This window comes from Colletotrichum aenigma (assembly GCF_013390185.1).
Source record: "Colletotrichum aenigma strain Cg56 chromosome Unknown KSG_Cg56_contig01, whole genome shotgun sequence".
Taxonomy (NCBI): domain Eukaryota; kingdom Fungi; phylum Ascomycota; class Sordariomycetes; order Glomerellales; family Glomerellaceae; genus Colletotrichum; species Colletotrichum aenigma.
Window position 1 is genome coordinate 1,583,995 of NW_023500907.1, and position 23,916 is coordinate 1,607,910.

A 23,916-nucleotide genomic window follows, 5' to 3' on the forward strand; every position below is an offset into this window, starting at 1 on the left:
GTTTTCCAAAGTGGGGATAAGGACAGATACGGAGATCCATGCTGTCTATGTCGTGCTGAAAGTGCGTATCCTTGCGCAACCGTATGCAAACTCCGCAAGCCCTGGAATGCTTGCTCGTTTGATGATCCAATGGCAAAAAATGCCATTCAGTTGTTTCCGCACTGAAGTCCAATGAATTCAAAGTCAGAGGCTTGCTGAACCCAAAAGCCGTTATGACATGTGCGTGACCGCCCGTGACTGCACGCACTGCAATTCTCAACGTTCTTACTGGCACATCAATGGGGCTGTCGGAAGTTATGTTGATGATCGGAATCGGTTTGTTTGGAGTATCAACCCGCTGTGTCAAACGCCCAGACGAGGGGGACCATGACTCCCACATCTCTGGTGGGCTAACACTTTCCACTCGATATCCGGATGGAAGAGATCGCAAAACAAACACAGATGCCTTTCGACCCTGTAGAGATCTTGATCTGGCCACGGCGTGGTGATCCTGGCGCGTCTCAAGGTATAGCTTGTGGTTGAATGAGTGTGATATGGCTTGCTTTCTGTCGACTAGTTGCACCGCTGGGAACGCACGACCACACCTATCTCCTTCTATAAGGACCGGGATAGTGAAAAAATTCCAATAGTCGTTTTCCGGGCGACACCATAGAAGAGCATAGGCTCGTCGTTCCCGGCGACTGCCCTCGTATTGAAAGATTATGGGAATCGTTATCTGTATGCCCATGTTGCTCAAGACGTATGGAAATACCCCTTCGATGGGGTTGCACGTCACAATGTTGCCGCAATTTCGAAACTGGGCTGGGGACTCCGCGAGTACTGACGAGTTCTGACATTTCGATTGAGATTCCCAGGCAATAGGCGTTGAGGTTGAGTCGGACGAATGCTAGGCGAATATCGACTGGTCGTCGCTTTTCCGAATGAGTTCCTCTTGCAATCGAAAGAAAGCGTTCTTGCTTCCTTCGCCGTACAGTAGCGGGATATGGACGTCAAAGATACCAAGCAGGCTGTAGGACCGGTCTTCTTCTCTTGCGGTCTCTCTTGTCGCGGCCCATGACATTCGCGCAGCTATTGAGGCTTCTTTGATGGACCGGCCTCTCAAAAACGCCTCGTCGATCTTGGCGACGGAACTGATGGCTTTCGCCAGGCCTAACTTGCTGCCAAGATGACCCCATGAGTTGGAGTAGAAATCGAGCTTTGCAGGAGCCAGAAGCTCTTGAAGTGTCCAGCCGCGTGTGAACCACCGACTCTTCGCGAATGCCGAGCTTTCATCGAAATCCGTATCACTAGGCACATCGGATAAGAAGGCGTAGCATATGGTTGAGTCCTGATACCACCGGAACATGGCGTTGATGGCTTCCGAAAGCTCTGCGCTGCTGGTCTTGTCGATACAACATGTGTCGACCCAGATGTATTCGAGATTATCCCGCAGAGTCTGCTCGCAAGAGTCTCGAATCTTGGCGTAACCGGCTTTCGCGCTGGCCGTCTGGCAGTCCATATCCTGCAGGGTGACCTCGCCATCTTCCCATGTATGAGAAAGAATGGCATAAGGCGGAACCCGTCTGGAGGAGAAGTCTTCGACTGCGATGGTCCTTGCGTTCAAGAGACGCATGGTCGTGAGCAAAGATGATGTTGTGAACACCCAGAAGTTGGAGAGAAGTGTATTGGAGGACAACGAGGAGCCTTGGGTAAATATCAGGCTGGCTGGTAAAATTTCATCACTATGCCAAGGTATGATATAGGCAACCATGAGGCGGTGTGATTGAATACTTTCTCAAGTAGAAAAATGAAACCTGCCCTTGGCGGGGATTGGCCACTTGATGCTGTTGGTCGGACGCGGCTTCAATGATTGGCCCACGTACTTTTCAATTCCTTCAGTTTTGTGCGAGAACGAAGTAGGTAAGTGAAAGCCCGTAAATGTGCAGAGGTTTCAAGCCTTCACGTATTCTGCGAAGACCATCATCGCTCACGTACTGTATTCGTTTCTATTGCCATTATTTTGCGTTTCATGTCACCTCCAGCGTTGTATATCAGGCAAGTGTACTCCTCCATATCGTATGGCGATGGCCTTGTTGCTCGTCAAAGTACCAAACTTCAATCGAAGGTTTCATGTTTACTATACTCTGCACTGTGGGAGACGAGTTACGTGAAGCCTGAGAATTTCGACAGCAAGTCAATATGATTGAGATCCTGAGCAATCTTCTCCAGAAACGGATCTCAATATGGCAATCAGTCGGGGTTTAGATTAACGATTTGAGAGCTCAGGGTATCCTCATCGATTCGAAATGATTACGGGACACTGGATTGGCGACCTCTTCTGAGTTCTGACTGAGTTACCAGGACATATTGAGAGACACCTTGTCAAGCGGTAGCGACAGCAAGGAACAGCTGTGCAAAAAAAGTCACAAACTACACACCAACACGCCACTTTCTCTCTGCCAAGATCATCGACAATCACATACGCCCTGCTTTCCCATCACGATTCAAAACCACCGCAATGCTAACAACAAGACAAGAATGACCACACGTCCATGTCATTAGCTGTCTAGTCCATCCTTATCATCGAAATAGAGTTGGCCTGGGAGCCCGGCATCTGAAGGTGCTGCAACCCTGCCAAGTGCCCCGAGCTTGGCTCCTTTGGGACTGGTTCCCAATATTGGTGCAAGACCGCACTCTCTCCATCATCGTCGATGTATGCCTACAAGACAATACCTGAGTGGTACTTGGCGGCACCCCCAATCCTGACGGCTGCTTTGGGCTGTGCCTCGACATCATCCACTGCGATAATCATTTCGTCACTGGCATGTTATGGGCTGCGGACAGGGGGAGGGATGAAGACCGGCTCACTTTTGCTCGATGAAAAGCTGGAGCTTCCAGATTCGCAGCTATGTAGCCCGCTGAGGCTTCACCCACCACCTTGGTCTTGGACCCGAGGAGAAAGCGCGGGGTAACGAAACATTAGAAACGAAAGGCAGAGGGCGCGTGACCACGGGTACGCATGTGCTGACGGGCACTGACTTCAGGGTCCACTGGGCAGCCCTGCACCGCGGCGCGGAGCCGGAGCTCCGGGAAGGATTGAAGTAGCGTCCCATGGTTCAGCACAACTGCCTACTGCGTGCTACCAACACGAAAGATAAGAAACCGAGGGACACGCTGTGCGCTGGGAGAACAAATGGCAATGTGGTCATTTGTCAACGTGGTTGGCGCCAGTGGCCCAAGCCATTTGGTTGTTAAGCTTTCTCGTGACACAGCGAAACGCATGGCTTTCGTGGGACAAGAAACAGTCCAGCTAGTCTTGGCCCGTCCGCCCAGACAAGCCATCTGCGTGGCCAAGGAACGGTTCACGGTTGTCGTGTTACTAGCGGGAGGGCTAATCTGGCAGGCCGGGAAAGCATCTGGCCAAGGCCCCCCCCGTCGTGAGATGGGGCCATTATGGAGACCCGGAATTTGCGGGGAAGGTCGACAGCTCGAGCGCATCGAGGATGGTGATGGATGATGATCCTTGTGACGAGTCAGGTAGAAAGGTGGATAGTCCGGGGAAGAGGTCGAAGAAAGGGTTGGGCAAGTCAATACTTGGCAGCGTCGGATGCCTTCAGATTGGTCTGTAGATGAAGGTGAGGGAGGGTCACACTCGTAACAAACGGGCTCTGTTGTTAGGTGTCGGACACTAAGTGGCACACCAGCGTCCGCCATGTTGTCTCCGAGGTGGTATCCAGGAAGCATGAAAACTCTGTGGCGAGTCGTGGAGTTGCGTCGACAGAAACAAGTACCCATAATGCTCACGGAGTCAATTGACTCGTTGGTGGACCAGTTGATCTGGCCGATTGGTAATCTGTTTTGAGATTACTTTGGTCTGATGAAGGGGCCGGAGGGGCACAAGGACCTTTTGCTGGCCTCAACCTTTTGGCTGTTCACGACCATTGCCAGCGGCTGAAGGGGGGATGCGAGAGTTCGCCAATGTCTCTCTACCATGTATGCTGAGATGTTCTGTAGCGCCTTCTGATTACACTGGGCCAACAGACAAAGAACGATTGGCGCGGCTTGCATGTCGCTGACGGAGTTATCTATCTGGGGCAGCAATGTTTAGGGGGGACCATCTGCATGCCAAGGCTACGCTGTCACTCAGAGATGGCTCCAAGATCAAGAGCTAAGGCACCTAGTTGTCAATGGTGTCGGTACAGCAAACACAGCGTGACCAGCGAGGACGAACGGCGACCTATCCGGTTCGTTGCGAAGGACAAGAGTGACAGACCAAGGTTGAAGTGTGTGAGGGCGCTAGTCAGAAAGGGCAATGGGAATCAAAATTCGCTGTCGAGAAGTCGAGGGTTGTGAAAAGCTTCGGAGAGGAATCAAGCGGTCGACGAGGGCCCAGTGCCTCCTAGGGCCTTGAGCCAGACCAACGAATAAAAGAGGGTTTCGTTTGAGCTCGAGTAAAGGAGGACTGGGATTGGCTGGTGGAGAAGGCGAAGCTCTCGATGACAAGAGTTTATCGCTTGGCTTTCATCCGGCCTGAGGTCAAGGTTCTTTTTCGAGGCTCGGGATGTTTGAGGTGGCCCAAAGATGAGCAGATGGTGTCGCTCGAGGATGGGCCGATGGTGGTGCAAAGTGGCGAGAGCGGCCATGCGATGGCACGCGAGATGGGACGCTTGTCTGTTCGCCGTGCAGTGCTCAAGTGCTCAGATGGGCGACTGCATTGAGTTTGGCATAAGTCGAATGCGACGGTCTGCGTGGTGAACTTGGTACGAAGGGGAGCATCCAGTGCAGGCGTGTGGATGGATGTCTTTCAGGTGCAGCAACTGAGATGCATCGATGCGGCAGCAAGCCAGGCAAGGCAAAGCGTACGTACAGGAGATGGGAGAGATGGTATTGGCGGGTGCAACGCAACGCAGCAGGGGTGGTGGGGGCGAGGGGACGGGGATGGGGCAGGGGATGGAAGGGGAAGCCAAGTGGGAGGAGGAGGAAGGAAAGAACGTTGTGGTGGGAAGGAGGAGAGGGAGAAGGCAAGAGTCCACCTGCAATGTGAAGGAAAGAGCGAGGGCTGCTCTTGCTGTGCTGCTGCCCACCTGCCCAAATGCCCAACACATCAGGACCAGAGGGCAGAGGCCGATTGAATGGATGTGGCATGGAAAGACATACCAAGCTATCTACGTGGTAAGACATGCAGAGGAGGAACAGGAGGACCAGGACCCCTTTCTCGTTCCATTCCGCCGCTTCCTGCTGCGGCCAATATGGTTTACCAACCTACGCAAGGCAGGATAGGATAGGATAGGATAGGATAGGCCGGGCAGGCAGGCGACTTCGAGTTCCAAACGTCGCTCTTTCCTGAAATGATCTTACCCCGCATTTCATTCGGTCTTCTCATTCGCTCCTTCCTGGTGACGTCTTGAGCGGGGGTCTAGCTGGTTCCAAGTGCGTTTAGCGTCGTTTTCCGACAGTACGTATCCCGGCTCGCTGCCCCCAAGGTGCCTTAACGACAGGTCGTGATTGGCCGGTGAGTCCCTGAGCTCTGCAAGCTTGGGGCTAGGGACCTGCTGGGGCCTCTGCCGCTGCCGTAGCCTCCGCGCCAGCCCGCGCAGATGGCAGCCCAGTCGGTCTTGCCTTTTTGGAGAGACTTTGGCGTCGTTCATTCCACTCTTCTCTCCACAGATTCCCGTCTCCATCGTCGAGGGCGTGCTGCGGTGCAGTGCAGTGCAGTGCAGGGCCAAACGGATGGGAGGTGCAGGGGGAGGCAGGAACCACCGACGCGAGAGGGCAAGAGCGAGGGGAAAGGGCAGGAATAGACAGACAGGACAGGACAGGCAGAATAGCAAGCAGGAGCGAACATCAGTAGATCCCACGTCCATCAATGCGCCATGCCAGCCCACCGCTGAACCACCTTCCACAGTCATCAACTTGGCCGAGTCCGCTTTCGATCCATCCTCCTGAACATCATCGCGATTCAGCACCCGGCACTCTTCTCCACGACCGACGACTGCAACACATCACCAATCCACCCACCACAACCCGGGCAGTCCACATCCGCATCACATCCACATCCACTGGCAGTGCAGTCCTGTGTTGTGCCGCTCGATCACGCACTCAATCTGTCCTTCTCTCGCGGAACCCACTGCCATCTACGGATACAGATACGAATACCGCCTGTCGACTCACGACCCAGATACTGTTGTATCCCACAGCAACCTTGTGCCGCTCTACCAAGTACGTACCCCATTCAACACCGGGGCTTCGCTCACTGAAGCCAAACGGCTTGTCGGGCGCTCAAACAGACGCCGCTGACCGACCGACACCAGGCCCGATTTGCCTCTCCCCCACACGCACCACCGCCCATCATCACTTGCCTGTCCTGGTTCACCAAACGGCATCCAGCATCCAGCAACAAGCCACGCCCAGCTCCCGGCGACACACCATCTCAGCCAAACCACCACAACCAGCCATCCCCCCCCTTTTCACACGTCTCTGGACTGTACCGTATTGTACGCGCAAACCCTCAGACCCTGCCCCCTACACCTTTCCAAAGATACACACAGACTGCCTGTCCCCCAAGCTCGACGTCACTTCAATTTAGAGCTTCCACCTGCTTACTGATTGTCCAAGAACACCGCTCAAAGACACGCTCCCCCCGTCGATCTGCCCACCCTTCAGCCCTCACGGCACAAACAGCCCCCAGGCACAAAGACGAGGTGTACAAAAAAGACACACGTCGTCCTGAGTCTTGACTCCGACCACCTTAGCAATTCTGCCAGCAAACCCCTTGATCGACACTTTTCCACGGCGCACTATCCGTACGCTCGTCCCATCCCTGGTCTTCCTTGTGATCAACCTTTCGTAACCCGCCCTTAGTGTCACCCTAAATCAGTCCATCGGCCACCTCGATATATAACCACCCTGTTCCACACATCCGCAGCTGTCGAACGATTCCCCGTTCGATCCCTCTTTCGATTCCTTCTAGATCTCACCCCACGCAGACACCTGCCGAAACACCACTTGGACTGCACATTGACAACTCCATCGCCTCTGCGAAACTACATATACCGCATTTTCAATCCCGCCCCCAACTGAATTCTGCCATCATGTCCACCGACAACTCCAACAACAACCCCAACACCAACAACAGCCCCCAGAACGAAATGCACCGTCAGCGCCGCGGCTCCGTCACCCAGCAGGCCATCGCCGGCCTCTTCAGAAGCAACTCAACCTCGACCGGTGCAGCTTTCCCCACAGGCACTGCCGATGCTCAAAGACGTCGTCTGTCCGTCTCCACCGGTCTCGGCCTCACTGGCACTTCGCCCACTGGCCCCAACGCCTTCAACTCTCTTAGACGGGGAAGTCTTTCGACCAACTCCCAAGACTCCATCGATGAGAATGCTGTCGACGAGGAGGAACTGCCTCCTAATGCTCGCACCGCACCTACCACTCCCTTCACTCGCAGAATGAGCTTTGGAGCTCAGGCGATGCGCAACCTGCGCACCGGCGGTGGAAGTCCGGGATCAAACGGTAACAACCCACCTGCTTCTGCTTCTACTCCTGCTTCCTCTTTGCCCATCACGCCTGCTCCCACCGACAGACGCGGCAGCGTTAATTCCCCGCGAAGCGTTGGGACCGGTGTGAATGCCACGCCGCCCAACAGCACCTCGTCTATCACAGCCGCCCTGTCGTCGGCCAGACGTGGCAGCAGTACTGCCCAGGCAAGCAATGCACACAGACAAAGATCATCTTCTGACGTGTTCTCGCGCCCAGACCAAGGTTTCAACTGGTCCGAGCAGCTTAGATCTCGCGCCGAGAGCTCCGTCCAGGGCTCACGACCATCCTTTTCTTTCGGCTCCGGCCTCTCAACCTCGCCTCCTCGCGGCATGCCCAACGGAAATCACGACCGAACCAAGTCTGTTTCTGACATGCCTGCTCCGCCCGCCCAGGCTGCTGCCATGAAGCCTAAGGCTCCCGAGCGACCGAAGCCCGATGCCTTCCAGGAACGCATCCTGAAGGGCGACTTCTACATGGACTGAAGGCAATTATGACAGGCTGACACGAGATGTTGAACATCCGCCATCGCGATGAGCTCCGTTTCGATGGCTGCGTCTTAATGAGTCCAAGGTTTTATGTTACGGAGATCGGCAAAAGATCATTAGCGTTTCACGGTTTTCGAGCGTTCTGTTTATTTGTTTACGTGGGGAACTTTCATCGTCGACACTTTATCCCACGTGGCGTTCGGTTGGTTCAACCGGTTCTGGCGGATGGTCCGGTTGCGGATTTGATATGGGCGGGGAAGCACCATATCACTCACACATGAGACTGGTTGTCTCACTTTTATCACGGAAGCGGAATGGGAGTGCAATTTCACGAGGAGTTACCACACGGCATGGGGAATGTGGAGGAAGATGATCGCAAATTGCAAAATTTCGGGTTACTAAAACAAGTTTGGTCCGGAAAAAGATATCTGGCTATTATTGCTTGCAGCCCATCACGAGAGGGGATCAGATGGTGCCGCTAACCGACATGGATTCATGTCTGGCGTATGGAAAGGAGAGGCTACTGTATCGTTACACCGCTGGCGGTTGCCCAGCGAGGAGTGAACATGGGGGGTCTACAGCTCATGGTGGACAGACAGACTGATGAAGCATGGTCCTGTTTTGTGAGGGTACCGTGATAGGTACAGAGTGAAGAGTAAGACAGACGGGAATGAGGGGTTAGGTTGCGGGCGCGCAGCCCGGGTGAGAGGCGGACGAACGGCCGGCAGCCCACGCCGAGCTTTAGCTACCATGAGAAACACGCTCGGACCCGAATGGAAAAGTTTCGTGGTCTCTACCACACTCGTCTTGCACTTGGAATGCGTCTCGATGTGACCTTGATGCTCTTGACTAGCTTCATGATAACAGCACCAGAGCGCCTCGCTGCGAGCCAGGTGGCGCGCGAAGATTGTCGGCAACTGACCTCACAAGGGAGGCTCTCGGCGTGGGATAATAACTGGGACCAAATCCCGGATGATTGGTAAACATTCCCATTCGTCAGCATCACGCCCAACTGATATCACAATCTGTGGTCCTGTGGTCCCGTTCCAACCGGGGCCATTCGGGAGGATTTAACGTGCATCCGCTGGGACCGGGTACGCGATTGTGAAAAAAAGGGGGATCCATTTGTTTTCATGTTCAAAAGGCATCCTATTTGCTGTCGTGCCTAAAATAATTCCTTCATCCAAAACCCAGGTATCACGTAACGATAAATTGACCAAAAATAATGAGACAAGCTTTTTGGCTTTCCCCTACCCACCTTGCCCCCTGGTACGCTCGCTCCACATTGCCGTGTTCCGTAGATACTTTTACAATAAAGGTGGTTTGGTTGATGTTTGTATGGCGTAGTGAGGAACGAGAATTTTCGACAGAGTTGCTGTTTATTGTTTGATTCAACCGCCTGTGCCCTGGAATTATCCCCCATTCCTGTTTCCTTAACCAACTGCGAGACTCGCGCACTCAGTCTCAAAGCGCTTCGTCTGATCGTGGCATCATTGTTTCTCCCCCGCACACGAAGACTCAGACTGCGACAATTCCATGTGCTTCAATTGAGGGGTTCCCACGGAGCTGAGTCTCCAAAGGGGTTGGAACAGGAAACATCTCCCTTTCTTTGTGCCCTCGTGTCTCTTTTTCAAACGACGAGCCGTCAGCAAAGCAACTTTCTTTCCCCACAGACTGAGGGAGGGAATTGAGTAGAGATGGATTTGGTTCGGCGTTTGTGTAGCAGGCGCGGGGTTTGTGTCAGTGACGGACCGGACGTCGATCATCCTTGCTTGTTCCACGCCCCGTGCTTCGCGGATGGGAAAGATATCGCCGGAAGGTCGGGAGGGAAACTGCATCCGCCGGACGGCAGCCTCGGAGATAGAGCGGCTCACGGCCGATGAGCCGAGTAGCCCGGCAGCAAGCAGCAGTGGTAGCGCTCCGCGTCGAAACACCTAAGCCCGTACGTGATGACGCCGCCCTGGGCTGAAGAGGAAGAAGACGCGCGTGTTTACGCAAGCCCCCCGATCTAGGTCATTCACATGGGAAACATGGGCGGACCGCCTCCCCCGGGCATGCCCTCAAACATGTCCCCCATGCCCATGACCCCCAGCCCGCTCAGCCACGGATCCTGCGCCATCACGTACCTCATCCCGCTGCTCAGGCTGCCCGGGCTCGCCCCGAAACCCGACGTGAACTCCTCGACGCTCAGCCCCTCCGTGAGCCCCACGTCGATGCCCATGTCCTGCAGGTCGCCCGACCACACGGGCGGCATCCAGTTGTTGCCCGCGCCCGTCGTGGTCGCCGCCTCCATGGCACCGCTGCTCGCCGTGTCGGGGCCTGAGGACGCGGAGGCGTCCATGCCCGGTGTGACGACGCTCGGGTCGTACATGAAGGCCTGCTGCCGCGGCGTCGGCGCCGGGCTCCACATCATGTTGCCGCCTGTCCGCCCTGCAGACGCGGACCGGTCGTTCGTCGCAATTTCAGATAACAGATGCAGAGGCGTGTTGGCCGCGGGGTCGTACTGGATCGTCGGCGGGGGTTGATAACTCGGCGCCCTCTCCTCCGGCGCCGCAGCAGCAGGCGCCACGGCCGTCTTCTCCGGTGCGGGTGTCGAAGACGACGTGGCCCGTCCAAGCTCCGGCGTTGGTTGGGGGCCACCCACGCCCAGGCCCTTGCTCTGCTTCAGGAACCAGCTGCGCAGCATGACCAGCACCACCAGGAACTTGGCCGCGGGGCGGCTCCTGTCGTCGGACGCGGCGGCGCGGAAGCGCTCCAGCAGCGCGTCGAGGTAGAACTCGACCTTCATGTTGTCCTTGTCAATCACCTTGCCCAGCTCGGAACCGGGCGCCGTGGCGGAGAAGTACATCTTGATGAGCACCACGACGGCGTACGCGACGCGCACGAAGTTGAAGACGGGCAGGCAACGGATGCTGGGCACCTCCATCGACAGGAACGCCTCGAAGATGCCGTCGATGGCGGAGAGGCACGCCGAGAGGGCGTTGATGTGCGACGTCGTGAGCTGCAGGTTGGGGAGCATGCCGTCCTTGAGGGTGGCGGTGTCGAACGGCGGGCGGATGTCGTCGAGCTGGGTGTGCAGGGCAATCTCGTGCATGTACAACGACAAGACGTGAAAGCTCATTTTCAACGTGGCTGTGAGAAACACCCCGCGTTAGCATTAAGCCTTCCATTGCATATACACCAGGGGATCGTAGCACTTACCGCCCATCTCCTCCTTGGGCACATTTTTGCTATACTTTTCCAAATCCCTCTCCAGCATCCTCAAAGAGTACTGCGTCCTCGAGTCCGTGATGTTCGGCACGACCGCCGGGTCGTCCATGGCAAACTGCACCCCCACCTCCTCCGCAAGTCGGTGCGTCCACACGAGATGGCAGAAATACCGGTCCGTCGGCGCCGCCTCGGGGCTCGTTTGCAGCACCTCCATGCTCTCCGCCATGAAGCTCGTCCACCGCACCAGGTTCGGCCGGTGCAGAGCCATGCTCGTGTTCGCCGCCAGAAAGTAGCTCGCCAGCCACGCCCGCCGACACTCCAAACTCGTCGGATCCGGCGGCGGCGCCCGCCTGAACGGGTGGTTGCGCCACTGGTACGGCACCTGCATCTTCCTGCCGCCCGTCCGCCGCCCGAGCCCGATGTCGAGCGCCATCACCGCGCCGATGTGCACGAGCTGATAGAACTTGAGCTCCTCAAAGTGCTCCGGCGGCCAGTACCAAATCACCGCGACCTGCAGCGCCTGCACGATCTCCAGGCTCTTCTCGCCCGTGATGATGACCTTCTCCGCGAATATCTGCATCAACTCCTTCACCAGCCGGCGCTGCACGTTCGGGCTCTCCGACGACGCCGCCGACATGATGGCCAGGAACAGCAGCGGCTTCGACCGCCGCAGCTCGTCCCCGGTGGTCGACGGCGGGAACACCACCGCCGGCATGTGCGGCATCATGTACGTCTTGTACCTCTCAAACAGCTCCGAGGCCTTCTCGGCGCTCAGGATGCCCCTTTCCACGACATCCGCATAATCTGCCCCCATCTGCATCGGCGGCGCAGGCCTACTCATCTCCGGGATCTCGGCCGGCGTGCCTCCCCTCTCGCTGAACTTCCTCTTTTGCCCAGCAAGCAGCCCGGTATCAACACCCCTCCGGTCCGCATCCTCATCGCCCGGCGTCGCCGCTCCCCAAGCCCTCGCCATGCCATGATCACCCCACCCCCTCTTGAAAGGCGTCTCCTCCCTGGGCACCGGTGTCCCGACGACGGGCTGCGGCACGCTCGCCGCAGCGCTCGGAGCCGCCCCCGACGTGCCCCTGGCCTGCAAACTCGCAGTCAATGCATCAATCTTCTTCTCCAGCTCGGCAACCCTGCTGTCCGTCTTTTTCTGCCTCTTCCTCGTCGGCATCGTCACGATGCAGTTCCTCCCCGCCTTCTTGCACCGCTTACATGGGCCCTCCGCATCGTTCGGGTCCGGCTCGCATCGCACCTTCAGGCCGCGACACGCCTCGCATGCCCTCGGCCGTTTGGGATCGTCCGGGTTGTTGCCCCCATGGAGCCCGTCATGCTGCGGCGTCTCCCCGGCGTGCGCAGAGTGAGGTGTCTCGGGGCTCTCGGTGCCCGCCGCCGTGTCGTGGTGATGTCCCTGTCCTTGTCCTCCCTCGGCTCCGCTTCGCCCGGGAGCCGTTGGTGAGGCGGCAGCGGCAGCTGCAGCTGAAGCGTCGTCGTCGTGCGTCGTCGCGGGGCCTGCGGTGGGACCACCGCCGTTTCGGCCGTTTGTGGGCGTCTCGGCGCCTCGTAACGCTGGATCGAGGACCGACGTGCCGTGATCCATTGCTGTGCGGGCGGCGCAAAACACGATGGGCTGGGCGTGCTGCTTTGTGTTGCTGGCTAGAGAATTGGCGATCGGATGATCGGGGGACGGAATTGCGGCGGTTGAACTTGCCGACCTGACTTTCAGCGAATTCGCGCGGCCTGCGAAGTGCCGACACTTCCGACACTAACAAATATTAGTCAGCGTCGTGCCTCGGTGTTCGGCCACTATCAGTCGACCATCCATCCATCCCCTTACTCTCACGCCGAAGGTTAATATGTAGGCATACATGTAGGCATGTTGTCAAGTTGAACCAACATCACCATGGATGGAGCTGCGTGTGGTTGAACAGAATTTTGATTTCAAAGCTAAACCAACTATCCAAATATGCTGAGTTGCTTCCAGAAGAGCGCAGTTTAAAGTCAGAAGACGAACTGTTGCAGTTCAATGCCGTCAACGCCATGCTAAGCCCCGGAAAGATCACGCATGAACCGCCGACAACCGCCTGTTGTGCAACCACCCGGGAAAACCATAACGTGGCTCCGTATGATACAAGTTTGACCCGTAAATCATCCGCTCATGCGCCTCGGTTCCAAATTCAGCCTCGTCTTCTACCATTAGGGCCTCGTCTCCGCAGCTCTAAGCTCGTTCACAAATCGAAAAAGAAACTCGGCAACAAAAGGCTACGTGTGCGAAAGGTAGCGATCGATATTAGAACGTAATGGAGCTCTCGGCACCGGTCCGGATTCGGGTTGTATGTTCGGGTATATTGGCGCCGTCATGTCGTCCGTGCCCTCCTGGATGGGGGGGCTGGGTTATATAGTAAAACTCAAAAATGAAATGTGCAAAGCATGGTATCAACGCTGCGTGTAAACGAGTGGGTATGTTTGCTGAAGAATCGTGGGGGTTTTGTGGATGGTTGTCCATAAAATAGGCTCAGAAGCGAGTCTCCTCTCGGAGACGACTCTTAGAGCTTTGCGGGTTTAATCCCATCATGTTGCCCATAAAGATGGCGCTCTCTCGTCGTTTGTGGGGCTGGCTGTAGCCGCCAGAGCCGTTGTCGTAGCTTTGGGCCATGCCGTGATAACCGTTCGACTCATACCCTTGCGGCGCATACTGAGGCTCATAACCCTGCCCACGGCTGGTCGGGTAGTTTGGCGGAGGTGTAGGTGATGATCGAGCACTGTGCAAGTCTTGCAGAAGGGGCGGCGGTGTTCCGCTAGTTCTCTGCTGGCCTGTCATGGCCTCCATGAGTCTTTGCCGGTGAGGCGACTGGCTCGATCCGGCGGACGTAGAGGGACGCGCTTGCTGCGGGTCGAATGACGGTCGGTTGGGCAGACCATTGGCCATACTCGGCAAAGATCCCGATCGCTCACGGCCGGAATCTCCGTCAAAGGAGGACGGTAACTCATATTCTTCGGGTTCAAAACCGAAGATGCCCGAGTAGTTTTGCAAGAGCATCGCGAAGACGGGCGCTGGAATGTTCAAAGTCGGCGAGAAGACGATACCTACATTGCGCACCGTCATCTTATTCATGTCTGCGTTGTTGATGATCTTGATCAGGAAAGCGATCAGGTACTTCAGCAGCGTGGCGTTTGCTTGAGGAAGCCTCTGCACCAGCTCAGATAGAGCGAAGATCTTTTCCTTGAGGCCAGACATTTCTGTGACTGCCAAAAACTCCAGGTGAAGGTCTCGAGTAAGGATGGTCGTAGGCAGTTCACGCAGGTACAACTTGAGCAAGGAAGCGACAGCATGAATGTCGTAGTAAGTCTCGTCGGTCACCAGATTGACGTCACCCTCAACGTTGAAGCGCTCGCGGAGTTGCTTGATGACAACGTTGGAGCCACTCAAACGGAAGATGCCTTCCTCCAAGATAGCGTTCTTGGCGTCTAGGTACTGAATACACCTGTAAACGACTGCAGGCAGTGGTACATTGATGTCGACGGGATGGTTGTATCGCACCGCCTCGGCCAATGGTGCTCCGAACGCCTGGCGCACGGGACCGGCATAGCCGCCTTGCGGAGGGGTTGAGGAACCACCCTCACTTCCACCGAACAAGGAGTCTTGTCCATCAGACGATGACCTAGTCTTGGGCCCGAAGCCGAAGAAGCTGCGTTTCTTGATCTTCTTCTCCTCGTTGACGGGAAGACCGAGGCCAGGCTTGTTGCCCCACTGAGCCGAATCAGCAATGGGATGCATATCTCTCGGAGCAGAGATCATCATCGACGGTTGTGAAGACATTCCCATCGCCTCAGCGTGATGGTGATCTGGCATAGGCCCTCCAGGGCCCCTTGGTCGTACGGGAGCACCGTGCTGAGGTAGGTCACCCTGGGATGTGGCGTCATAACGAACACCGATAAGGTTGTCTGACGACTCAGTCGGCTGTTGTTGTTGCTGGGGTTGGTGTTGAGAAGCCGTCTTCTTGTATCTCTGCTTCTTCTTCTCAGCGCGCTCGGCGGCAGCAGCCGCTTGGCGGTCATGAGCATGATGCTTTGCCGCCTGAGCCTCCTCCTCCTCGGGATCCTTGAAGTCGATCCATCTGAGCAGAGCATCAACCCACTGATCTCTCTCCCGGTCGTTCTCAGCGCAAAGCACGTGCTTCACGTGACTGCTGGAGTCCTTCTTCTTGGGTTCCAAAATGAGGAACGCGTGCCGGTATTGGTTATCGGCCTCTTCGGAGTTTGCTGACTGCTGAGGGGATTGATTGTCGTTGCTCTGGGACTGTTTGCCGATTTGTGCGCTGGGCAACTTGATGGTACCTAGGTGAGCACCACCCGGAGTCTCATAGTACTTTAGGTGAGGACCATCGAGAACAAAGAAGCGCGCCTTCCAACCACCAAAGTTCTTCCCCCGCTTAGTGAGATAGCCTGTTCTGAACGGACGACCACCCGGTCCAACCTTGGTCTTGTTCTCGACCAATGTCTCCATCGACCCGGCATCGTCGGCATTGGGAGGCAATGTGTTCGTCGAGAGGTACTTGCAGAGCTCCAGAGCGCTCGCAGTGTCCAAAGGACATTCGAGGACCTCTTCAAGGTACTGGTCGAGTGCCACTCGTCGGGCATCGAGCTTGGCAGGAGCATGGCCACTGAATAGTGATCTCTCGGGCGTCTTGGCAGTGAAAGCTGAGCACTGCTTCAACCTGGAGTCCAACTTCGCTAAAGAGGCCGAATCCTTTTCAACCCGCCACAACTCTCCAGGCTCAGATCGCGAGAAGATGGCGAGAGTGAATACAGGGTCCTCTTCCAGTTGTGTCAGGGAAATGAGACTCGCTCGCGACGGCTTCATACGTGAGGAAGCAACCTTGACTATGATCGTTGGCAAGACGTTAGGTCCGAGCAGCAAGTCGGGGTACTCTTCACTGGCGAATCCCTTGAAAATACGGCCAGGATCACCGCGCTCAATTGGGCTCATGCGGCTCCTGTCGCTAGGAGGCGACTGACTGCCTTTCTTTACGATGTTGAGGGGCTGGGGGCTCTTCAATACCATAGGCTCAGAAGGCAGTGGAGTCTGAAGAGAGTGTCCTGGAGGAAGGGGGATGGGTTGACGAGGCGGTCGCGGTGACAGAGGGCCGGAGGGGAATGATCCCGCGCCTCTTGGGGAGTGGGCAGGGCTGTCAACCACCGGAACTCCTAGCGGGCGCGGGCTGGACGGCAAACCGGGACTCAAGAGCGGAGCGTCAAGAGTCTGGGGGCTGAGTACTCCAGCCAGAGAGGCAGGAGCGTTGTCGCGGTGCATTCGCTTCGGCGGGCTTGGTGGCAGGTCGGTGGGTGCCGTGATTGTCTCAGTGGGCGTGCTCTTCTTCGACAAGCTCCTCCTCTCCATCTCTTTTTGAACCAAGACTTCCCTATCGCGATCGTCCTCCTCTCGCGTTCTTCTTCGACCACGCGCCTCGCTGACGATTTCATCAACCTCCAAGATGTCGTCGAAGTCAGTATCACTTTCCTCCTCCTCGGCAACAGCCTGGCTTTTGCTACCAAGCTGCAACGGAGCTGGAGGTGGCTTGCGTGGGGGTGGTGCGGGAAATTGGGACAACCCTTCATCAGTAGCCGAGTCGATTGGAGGTGCTTTAGGAGGTCTCGGGGGAGGGACGCTGGGTGGCTGGCTGGGTAAGCTGCGAGATGGCGGCAGTGACATGCTGACAGGGAGGTCCATGAACTGTTCCGCCTCAAGCGCTTTGCGAGCGGCGTCGGCAGCTTGCTCCTCCGCGTCGTGGTTGAACTGGTCGTAGGCGTGTTCATGAGCTCTGGGCATCTCGTGTGAAGGATCCAGCAGCTCGCCGACAGCTGACGGAGGGCCATTCGGTTGATCCGCCGGAGGTGTGATCGGGTAGGGCGCCATGGCCAGGTCGACCGGGGAATGCTTTTGGCTGTCGGAATCCAGAATCGGGGAATCTGGAGCCACGACTTGTCGCTCTTTGGGAGCGCTGATATCAACCGTCGGTATCGCCTTGTGCACAGGCATTTTCATGACCTTGCTGCTAGTTCTTGAGCCATCGGAGGCTATCGTTTCGGGAACGTTGATAACTTCCTTCAGTTTCTTCCGGTATTTTTCCTTGTCTTTCAACGCGCGTTCCAGATCCTTGTTCAGCCCCAGAATCATGGCTCGTTGCTTGTCGACGAGGCGCCATAACTGTGCATTTTGTTGTGACTGTGACTGCTTTTCTTTAAGAAGGTATTGAATCACGGCCTCCGGACTGCCTGCTGTCTTAATCAACGCAGCGATATCTGTAGGATCAGATGATTGGCTGCCGGAGGCGCCTCTTTGCGATTGAGACTTTGTGGAGATGGCCGAAATGGCCGAGTCCATTGACGAGTTCCGCGGTGCACCTTTGCCTGGGTGGCCCCGTGAGGCAGCGGCCGAGCCTCCAGGTGTAGACATTGGGGATCGGGGCGGGCCTGCAGAAGGCCTGGAATTTAGGTATGGTTCGGAGGCACTGCGACTATCATTCGAGGGAAGCGGCGATATTCTCGGTCTGCTGTATTTGTCTGTCAGTCGTGCTACGTGTGGCCGCGCGCGGGGCGCCGGGGCTTTCCAATCGGTACGATCCAACGGGTGCTGCAAACATACCGTGGCGCGGTGCGTTCGGGTGTTGACGAACTGGACGAATCACTTTGGTAGTACGTCTGCGGTTCCCCCAAGAGGTCGACAGGAGAGCGTAGATCGTCGGTTGGGGTCGTTACAATGTCGGGCAGTGTCTTGGAGCGTGGCACTGAGAAGTTGGCCACGAGCGGGAAGAAGGACGAAGACCGAACTGAGAATGGGCTCGTCGGAGAAGAGACTGCGGTGCTCTCGTGTAGAGGACTGGGGATCGGGCGGCGAGGAGATCTAGAGGGTGGAGGGCATCAGTTATTGTGCTGCCCCTGCCGGCGTCGTGAACTTTGAGGTCCACAAAATAGTAGTAGACAAGGAGGGCAGCAGAAGCGGATAAAGCAAAGAGGCAAGAGGGGGAGAAAAAAAAAAGAGTCAAGAGCTGGCTGCCAAGACAAGCACACGATATCCTCGGAAACCAGGAACCAAGGAACAGAGAGACTCTGGCTCTGGCTTTGGCTCCGGCACTGGGTGGGAGGAAGAAGTCGTGGTGAATGCGATGGGTGAGCGACTCGCGGGTCTTTTGGCTGGCAGTCGTAGGTGGTTCAAGGTTGTAGAGGCAAGGAAGGTCAGGTCAAGGGGAAGAAGCAGCAGTGAGAAAAAGCAAGGCGCAGAGCGAGCAGAGAGAGACAGTAGCCGACACCACACACCACACACACACCCACAGACGACGGCGAACAGCAGAGAAGCAGGATGATGAGTGGACCGTTTCTTCTTTGGTAAGCACCGCAGTGGATGCTCTGTGGGAACGTACCTTGGAGATGGGGTCAGAAGAGGGCTGGCCACAGTAGTGGCACCGCTGTGAAAGTGACTGGCAGCGGTGCTGGTGCTTGTGTTTGTGGTGCTTGTAATGCTTGCAGGATCGGGAGCCGGGATCAAGAGGCCTGTCGTGGGGCTATCCTGGGAGGAGGGCGAGGATGAGGAGGAGGTGTACTTTGGGGCAGCATCTGCTACCTGGAGCCGGTGAAGAGGGTGTTTTTGGTGAGGAGGCAGGCGAGTAGTGACACCAGCAGCGATAGCAGGAGTATGAGTATGACCATGACCATGACCATGACCACCACCATCACCGCCCTCGCCGCCAGTATGACCAGAAGGAGCCCTGGCACCAGCAACAGCAGCGGCAGTGGGGGCAGCATGTCCAGTGCCAGCGCCAGTCAGAGTCGCAGATGCGGCCGTCGAACCAGCATCCGCAGCACAAGGACCAGATTCTGAAGTAGAGCCCTGGGCACTCCGAGTCTGGAGCGCAAGCTGCGACATGGTGGGCAATGCGACGGGAAGACAACTGGCCGGCGGCCCAACTGGGGGGGTGTGCAGGGTCAGAGCTTAACGCAGGACAACCTCGCTGAGGTTTCGAGATGCCTGGATGACCCTGACTGCCGTTGCATATATTACACCGGCCGCTTTTTCTCTGAGTGTGCGTATTTTATTTTTGCTTTCTCGGGAGCGAGCGAGCGAGGGCCGCCGGGACTGGACGGACGGTAAGGCAAGGACCGGAGACGGGGCCCTTGGGCGATGGAGCCAGGCGTCTTCCCTGCACGGCGAGAGTCTGCAGAGCTGCTGTACTGTGGCCGTCTGTCTGGCAACGTATGTGTGTAGGTACTTCGGAGGATGGGATGTCTGTCGACTGTGATGCGATGCGATGCGGGTGCGGTTCAAGTTGCAGTCACTGGTTGCAGTTGTATCGCCAGGAGGGATCGGTGACCGTAGGGCAGGGCGGGCAGGCGAACGAGATGAGGTGGAGGTGAGGAAGAGGTAGGTTGTAGTCGAGGCCGGCCACACAGCAGATCAGATCAGATGAATGGCGTCCTACAAAGGGAGGGAGGGGCCGTCCTCGTTCTTTGTGGGAAGAATTTACGAAGCTGGCGACGGGTGAGACAAGTGCCCGTTGTCTTGAGCAGGCGTGTAAGGTACACCTTCTGTGCCAGAGGCGCGGGGATCATTTACTGGCCGTTGACCTTGGCTTGTTGACCTCCACCGAGGCGAGCGAGTGGCAGCAGCGGGCACACGAACAACCACAGACAGACAACAGACGGATGAGGTGGCCTCGTGGTTGTTGATCGTGGTGGTGGTGGTGGGTGTGCGTGGCCGACGTAGGTTTGGCAATGGTAATGCAAATGCAAATAGTATTCGTCCACCTCGTCGCAAATTGCAGGCCGGGCGGCCAGGCCAGAATGAGGTACAGTTGCAATAAGGTGGTGGCCGTCGATGAATGGAACCCCTGGGTTCCTGGATTGCCGCTTCCAGTAACAGCCGGAGGGCGGCTGATTCGTGCTTGTTGCAGCGGGTGGTGACGTGCGAATCAGACGGGAGTCTTCTGTGGTTCTCGATTCTTTGACGGAAGGGCTCCAATTCAACTTCACATTAGTCGGGGACCTTGCCTTGCGCTGTCATTTACTCATTCATCCCCAACACCCGAGAGCAGCAGCAACGACGGCAGAAAGCAGGCGCAGCAGCAGCAGGACAACCAGGCGTAGGAGTAGGAGCAGGAGCAGGAATAGGTGCAGGTGCAGACGCAGGAGCCCGAGCAGGGTCGTACATCTGAAGGTAAACAGGAGGCCGGATGAAGTAGAGCGAGCGGCTGGGGCCTGTACTGAAAGCCTGCGATTTTGTGTATGTGTTTGTATGCTTGTGCTTCGGCACTGCGTATGGCTGGCTGCTGGTTTGTGGTTTTGAGATGGTGTGGTGCCGTGGGTGCGGTACAGGTGGTGTGGTGTCGTTGTTGTTGCTGTTGTCGTTGTGGTGTATGTAGTGGCTGCTAGTAGGCAGCAGGCCTGCCTCACTGCTCAGGTACAACAGCAACCCAGGGATGAGGATGGGCGGGCTGGCAAGAGGATGCAGATGGTGTTGGTGTTGGTGCGGGTGCAGTGTGTGTGGGTTCGTGGATGAGCTTCCGTTTCTTGTCTCTGCATCTGCCGCTGCAAGATTGGCCGAAAAGAGATGGCTGCAGTTGGATATGGGATTCAAGGTTCCTGGGCAGGTCGTTGTTGCTCGTCAGGGGCAAGCAATGTAAAATTAGGAAGAGCAGTTTGCCTCTTGAGCCTCTGGACGATGCGGATGCGAGAGGCACGATACGATGGGGTACGATAGGCTAGATACCATACCATACCATACCATGCCTTGCCTCACGACGCGATGCACCTGTACCTTACCTTCAGCATTGACCTCCAATTCATTTGCAATTCCCCTACTCATTATTGTTGCGATGTTCCGTCCACTTTCCCTTTCCTCTGAGCGGGCAGGTAGGGAAGCAAGTACCGATAGTGACAAAGGTACCCAACCCTCATCAATTGACTGCAACGCAAACCCCCAAATCCAGGCCCTCTTAGCCTCTCAAAGTCGCTCTCAGGTACGGGGCGGGGCGGATGCCACCAAGGCCCGGCACCTTATGGCCCCAAGGTTCTTCTCACCCACCTCAGGCAAGGTGGGCACTGAGAGAGGTACCTACTTTACCGAATGTTGACATTGACAAGCCTGCCTCAAGAGGCAAGGTACGAACAAGCGTAAGGCATCTTAAGGGGGGCAAGCCAATCTCCCACGAACCAGGGCAGTCGGCCGAATCAAGAAAGCGCGCGTCGCTCACTAGGACTGTGTGAACTGGTTCCCAATGAGCAATCAGAGAAATCAGAGCCAGAGCAAACCAAACGTGGGAAGGGGGAGATGGGTCAGCCATTTCGTGCTGGCGAAACCCTCAGCGCCGTCTCTAGCACCAGCTAAGTCCATGGCGGTTTCGTCTTGCTGAATGTACCGCGCTGGGTTATTTGTATGAGCAGATACTTCTGCCAAGCTGCTCCTTCCTGTCTCTATCCTCTGCGAGATAGGCTATCACTACTTTCCTTCCTTCCTGCCATTTGCCTCGGGTGCGGACCTGCTGCTCCTACTCGGACAGCTGCTCCTACCTGCCCATTCGTACTATGCAGTACAGAGTACCTGCCTTCGTACTTTCCTGCGTCAACACAGCCCAGATAACCGGATGACACTTCCTTCTTCAGACACAAGTTGCACTGCTGCCGGGAGATTATTCCATTTATTCAGTGATTTGAGTGATGACGCATCAACAAGAAACAAATCCGGACTCCGAACCTGCACCTTTCGCCATTTCGCAGCTCGTCAACCACGTGGGTGCCGCACTCCCAATCCACCACCCACGGCATCCACGGCCACGATGGGAACCCACTTGCCACTAATGCCCCCTCCAAGCATCGGAGTATCGCGTCGCACGGCCGATGGATTTATTTACCTCACTTCATAAGGGAAAAAACCACTTATTGTCTCTCCAGCAGTTCGGTACTTCTCGCCTTTCCACTCCAACCGCCATCTCCCGCTCATCAACAAAAGTCAAAACACTCGTACACTCTCGCTTCGACGGCGATGTCATCCGTCAGCTCAACGTCCCGGCCCTGGGAAAGTGCCTCCTCTTATGCAAGACCCTTCCCATGGAACATAACACAGACGAGATTGCACACGCCTGCTTCCGCTATGCGGCGGACTCGATATCTCGCCTTCTCTCCCGAAACATCGGCTCGTTCGAAACACATCAGACCGAATGACAACGCTTTTCACTCCCCTCGCTCTGCTCACCATCTTCCAGTCGTCACGTCAAATTCATAAAGGCTGTCTGTCGTCCATTGTACGGCGAATCGTACGCTACGAGCCGACGACATGGCCAAAACATCGGGCATCGTCTGCAGTCATTGGGCGTGGCACCATTTGTCACTTGAGGTTCTCATAACCCGAACCCTACCTTAGCTTTGCCTTCTCTCTGGTTGGAAAAATGGGGATTTTGGCCACGCATCTCACGATTTTGGCCTTGCCCTGCACTACCGTCTTTTAAGCCGGTGGGCGTCAACGACCAGATGCTGTGGGCCACTCTCGCACCCCAGATTCTTAACGCCACGACCCAAGGCCTTAATTAATCTTGGAACCAGGGACCTTCGGCTCATTCGCTCCAATCATTCCCCCGGCAGCTTGGCCAGCTCATGACAGTATTCCCGTTTTGGACACCAGAGTCCCACAGCTGCCAGCATCTAGCAACAGAAAACGAAGAGAAAACCCACGGTTGAATCCAGGGCTAGGGACAAAGAATGGTCCAAGCAGTCAACCGGGATGTCAACTGCCCGTCATGAGAGACATCGGTGGACACTTGGACTGGGTTCCATCCGAAACTAGGTTCCGGGCCTTTGCCGCACCAGATTTGCCCGTGAGAGAGCCTCCCTCACGACCGAGCTCAGTCGGCTCCGCTCTCCGTCACATTCGCTATGCTATTCACAGCGCCGCCGTACGACATGTCAATCCTCATCCCCGCAAAGACCACTCAACAGAGAACGTCTGCCCGTCGTTTGCCTCAGAACCACACGCTGCATCCACCATCGCCTGTCAACTTGTCTTGTGTTGAACAGATGGTTCGAACCCCGTCTGCCACGTCGCACGCCGTTGCACTCGTCCCGTCTGTCCCGGCTCTTCCTGTCCACCTGTTCAATAAGTCCCGTCCAGATTTGAGGTTCAGGAAACTTTTCTCCTCCCATAATGGCCGCGAACAGTTTAGCCTAGTCATGTGTCCTGCAGGAGGCAGCATCACTGCTGCAGGTACCAACACATCTATCACCACACATGCCCGCCTATCAAGGAGCCAGTCACGGTCAGCCATCTCAGGGCCACTTCAAAATCCATTTGTCTAGACTTCCCAGCATGGCGACAGGAAACTTGTCTTCTGGAATACCAAGAGGACCAATGTTCCATGTTGAGCTACAGCGAAGAAACCTCCTCAAACTCGCATTTTCATGGAAACAGCGTCTCACCACACGGGAAACGCCAGCTACAGAAGTGAACGTGCATGGGCCCTTTTCCCTTCTACGTACGCCTGCCTTTCCCCAGAAAGAAGATCGCTTGGCTGGATTGCACGGCATGCAACTTCAGTCGGCTGTTCGGCTGAGCACATTTGTTGTAGAGCTCTGTGCTGCGCAACTACCACCACGCTTGAATGCTTCGGCGCAGAGCAACGGGAAGGGCACTAACTGCCTGGCGTGGCTGGAA

The 23,916-nt window shown here is 56.3% G+C and overlaps 4 protein-coding genes across 4 annotated transcripts; 1 reads left to right on the forward strand and 3 right to left on the reverse strand.

Annotated features, from left to right (window-relative positions):
• Window positions 1–886: 886 nt before the first annotated feature.
• CGCA056_v000413 (Vegetative incompatibility protein HET-E-1) lies at window positions 887–1,612 on the reverse strand (the record flags this gene model as incomplete). The annotated part of the gene is made up of 1 exon (XM_037315674.1): window positions 887–1,612. One exon carries the CDS (start codon window positions 1,610–1,612, stop codon window positions 887–889), a length of 726 nt encoding a protein of 241 aa, XP_037186219.1.
• Window positions 1,613–7,070: 5,458 nt separating this feature from the next.
• On the forward strand, window positions 7,071–8,003 carry CGCA056_v000414 (uncharacterized protein; the record flags this gene model as incomplete). The annotated part of the gene is made up of 1 exon (XM_037315675.1): window positions 7,071–8,003. The coding sequence occupies one exon, from the start codon at window positions 7,071–7,073 to the stop codon at window positions 8,001–8,003; it is 933 nt and encodes a 310-aa protein (XP_037185330.1).
• Window positions 8,004–10,023: 2,020 nt separating this feature from the next.
• WAR1-0 (Transcriptional regulator WAR1) lies at window positions 10,024–12,819 on the reverse strand (the record flags this gene model as incomplete). Its single annotated transcript, XM_037315676.1, has 2 exons — window positions 10,024–11,138; window positions 11,208–12,819. 2 exons carry the CDS (start codon window positions 12,817–12,819, stop codon window positions 10,024–10,026), a joined length of 2,727 nt encoding a protein of 908 aa, XP_037186213.1.
• A 915-nt stretch (window positions 12,820–13,734) lies between these two features.
• rga2-0 (putative Rho-type GTPase-activating protein 2) lies at window positions 13,735–19,143 on the reverse strand (the record flags this gene model as incomplete). The annotated part of the gene is made up of 3 exons (XM_037315677.1): window positions 13,735–17,773; window positions 17,866–18,123; window positions 18,641–19,143. The coding sequence occupies 3 exons, from the start codon at window positions 19,141–19,143 to the stop codon at window positions 13,735–13,737; spliced, it is 4,800 nt and encodes a 1,599-aa protein (XP_037185332.1).
• Between the last annotated feature and the right edge of the window lie 4,773 nt (window positions 19,144–23,916).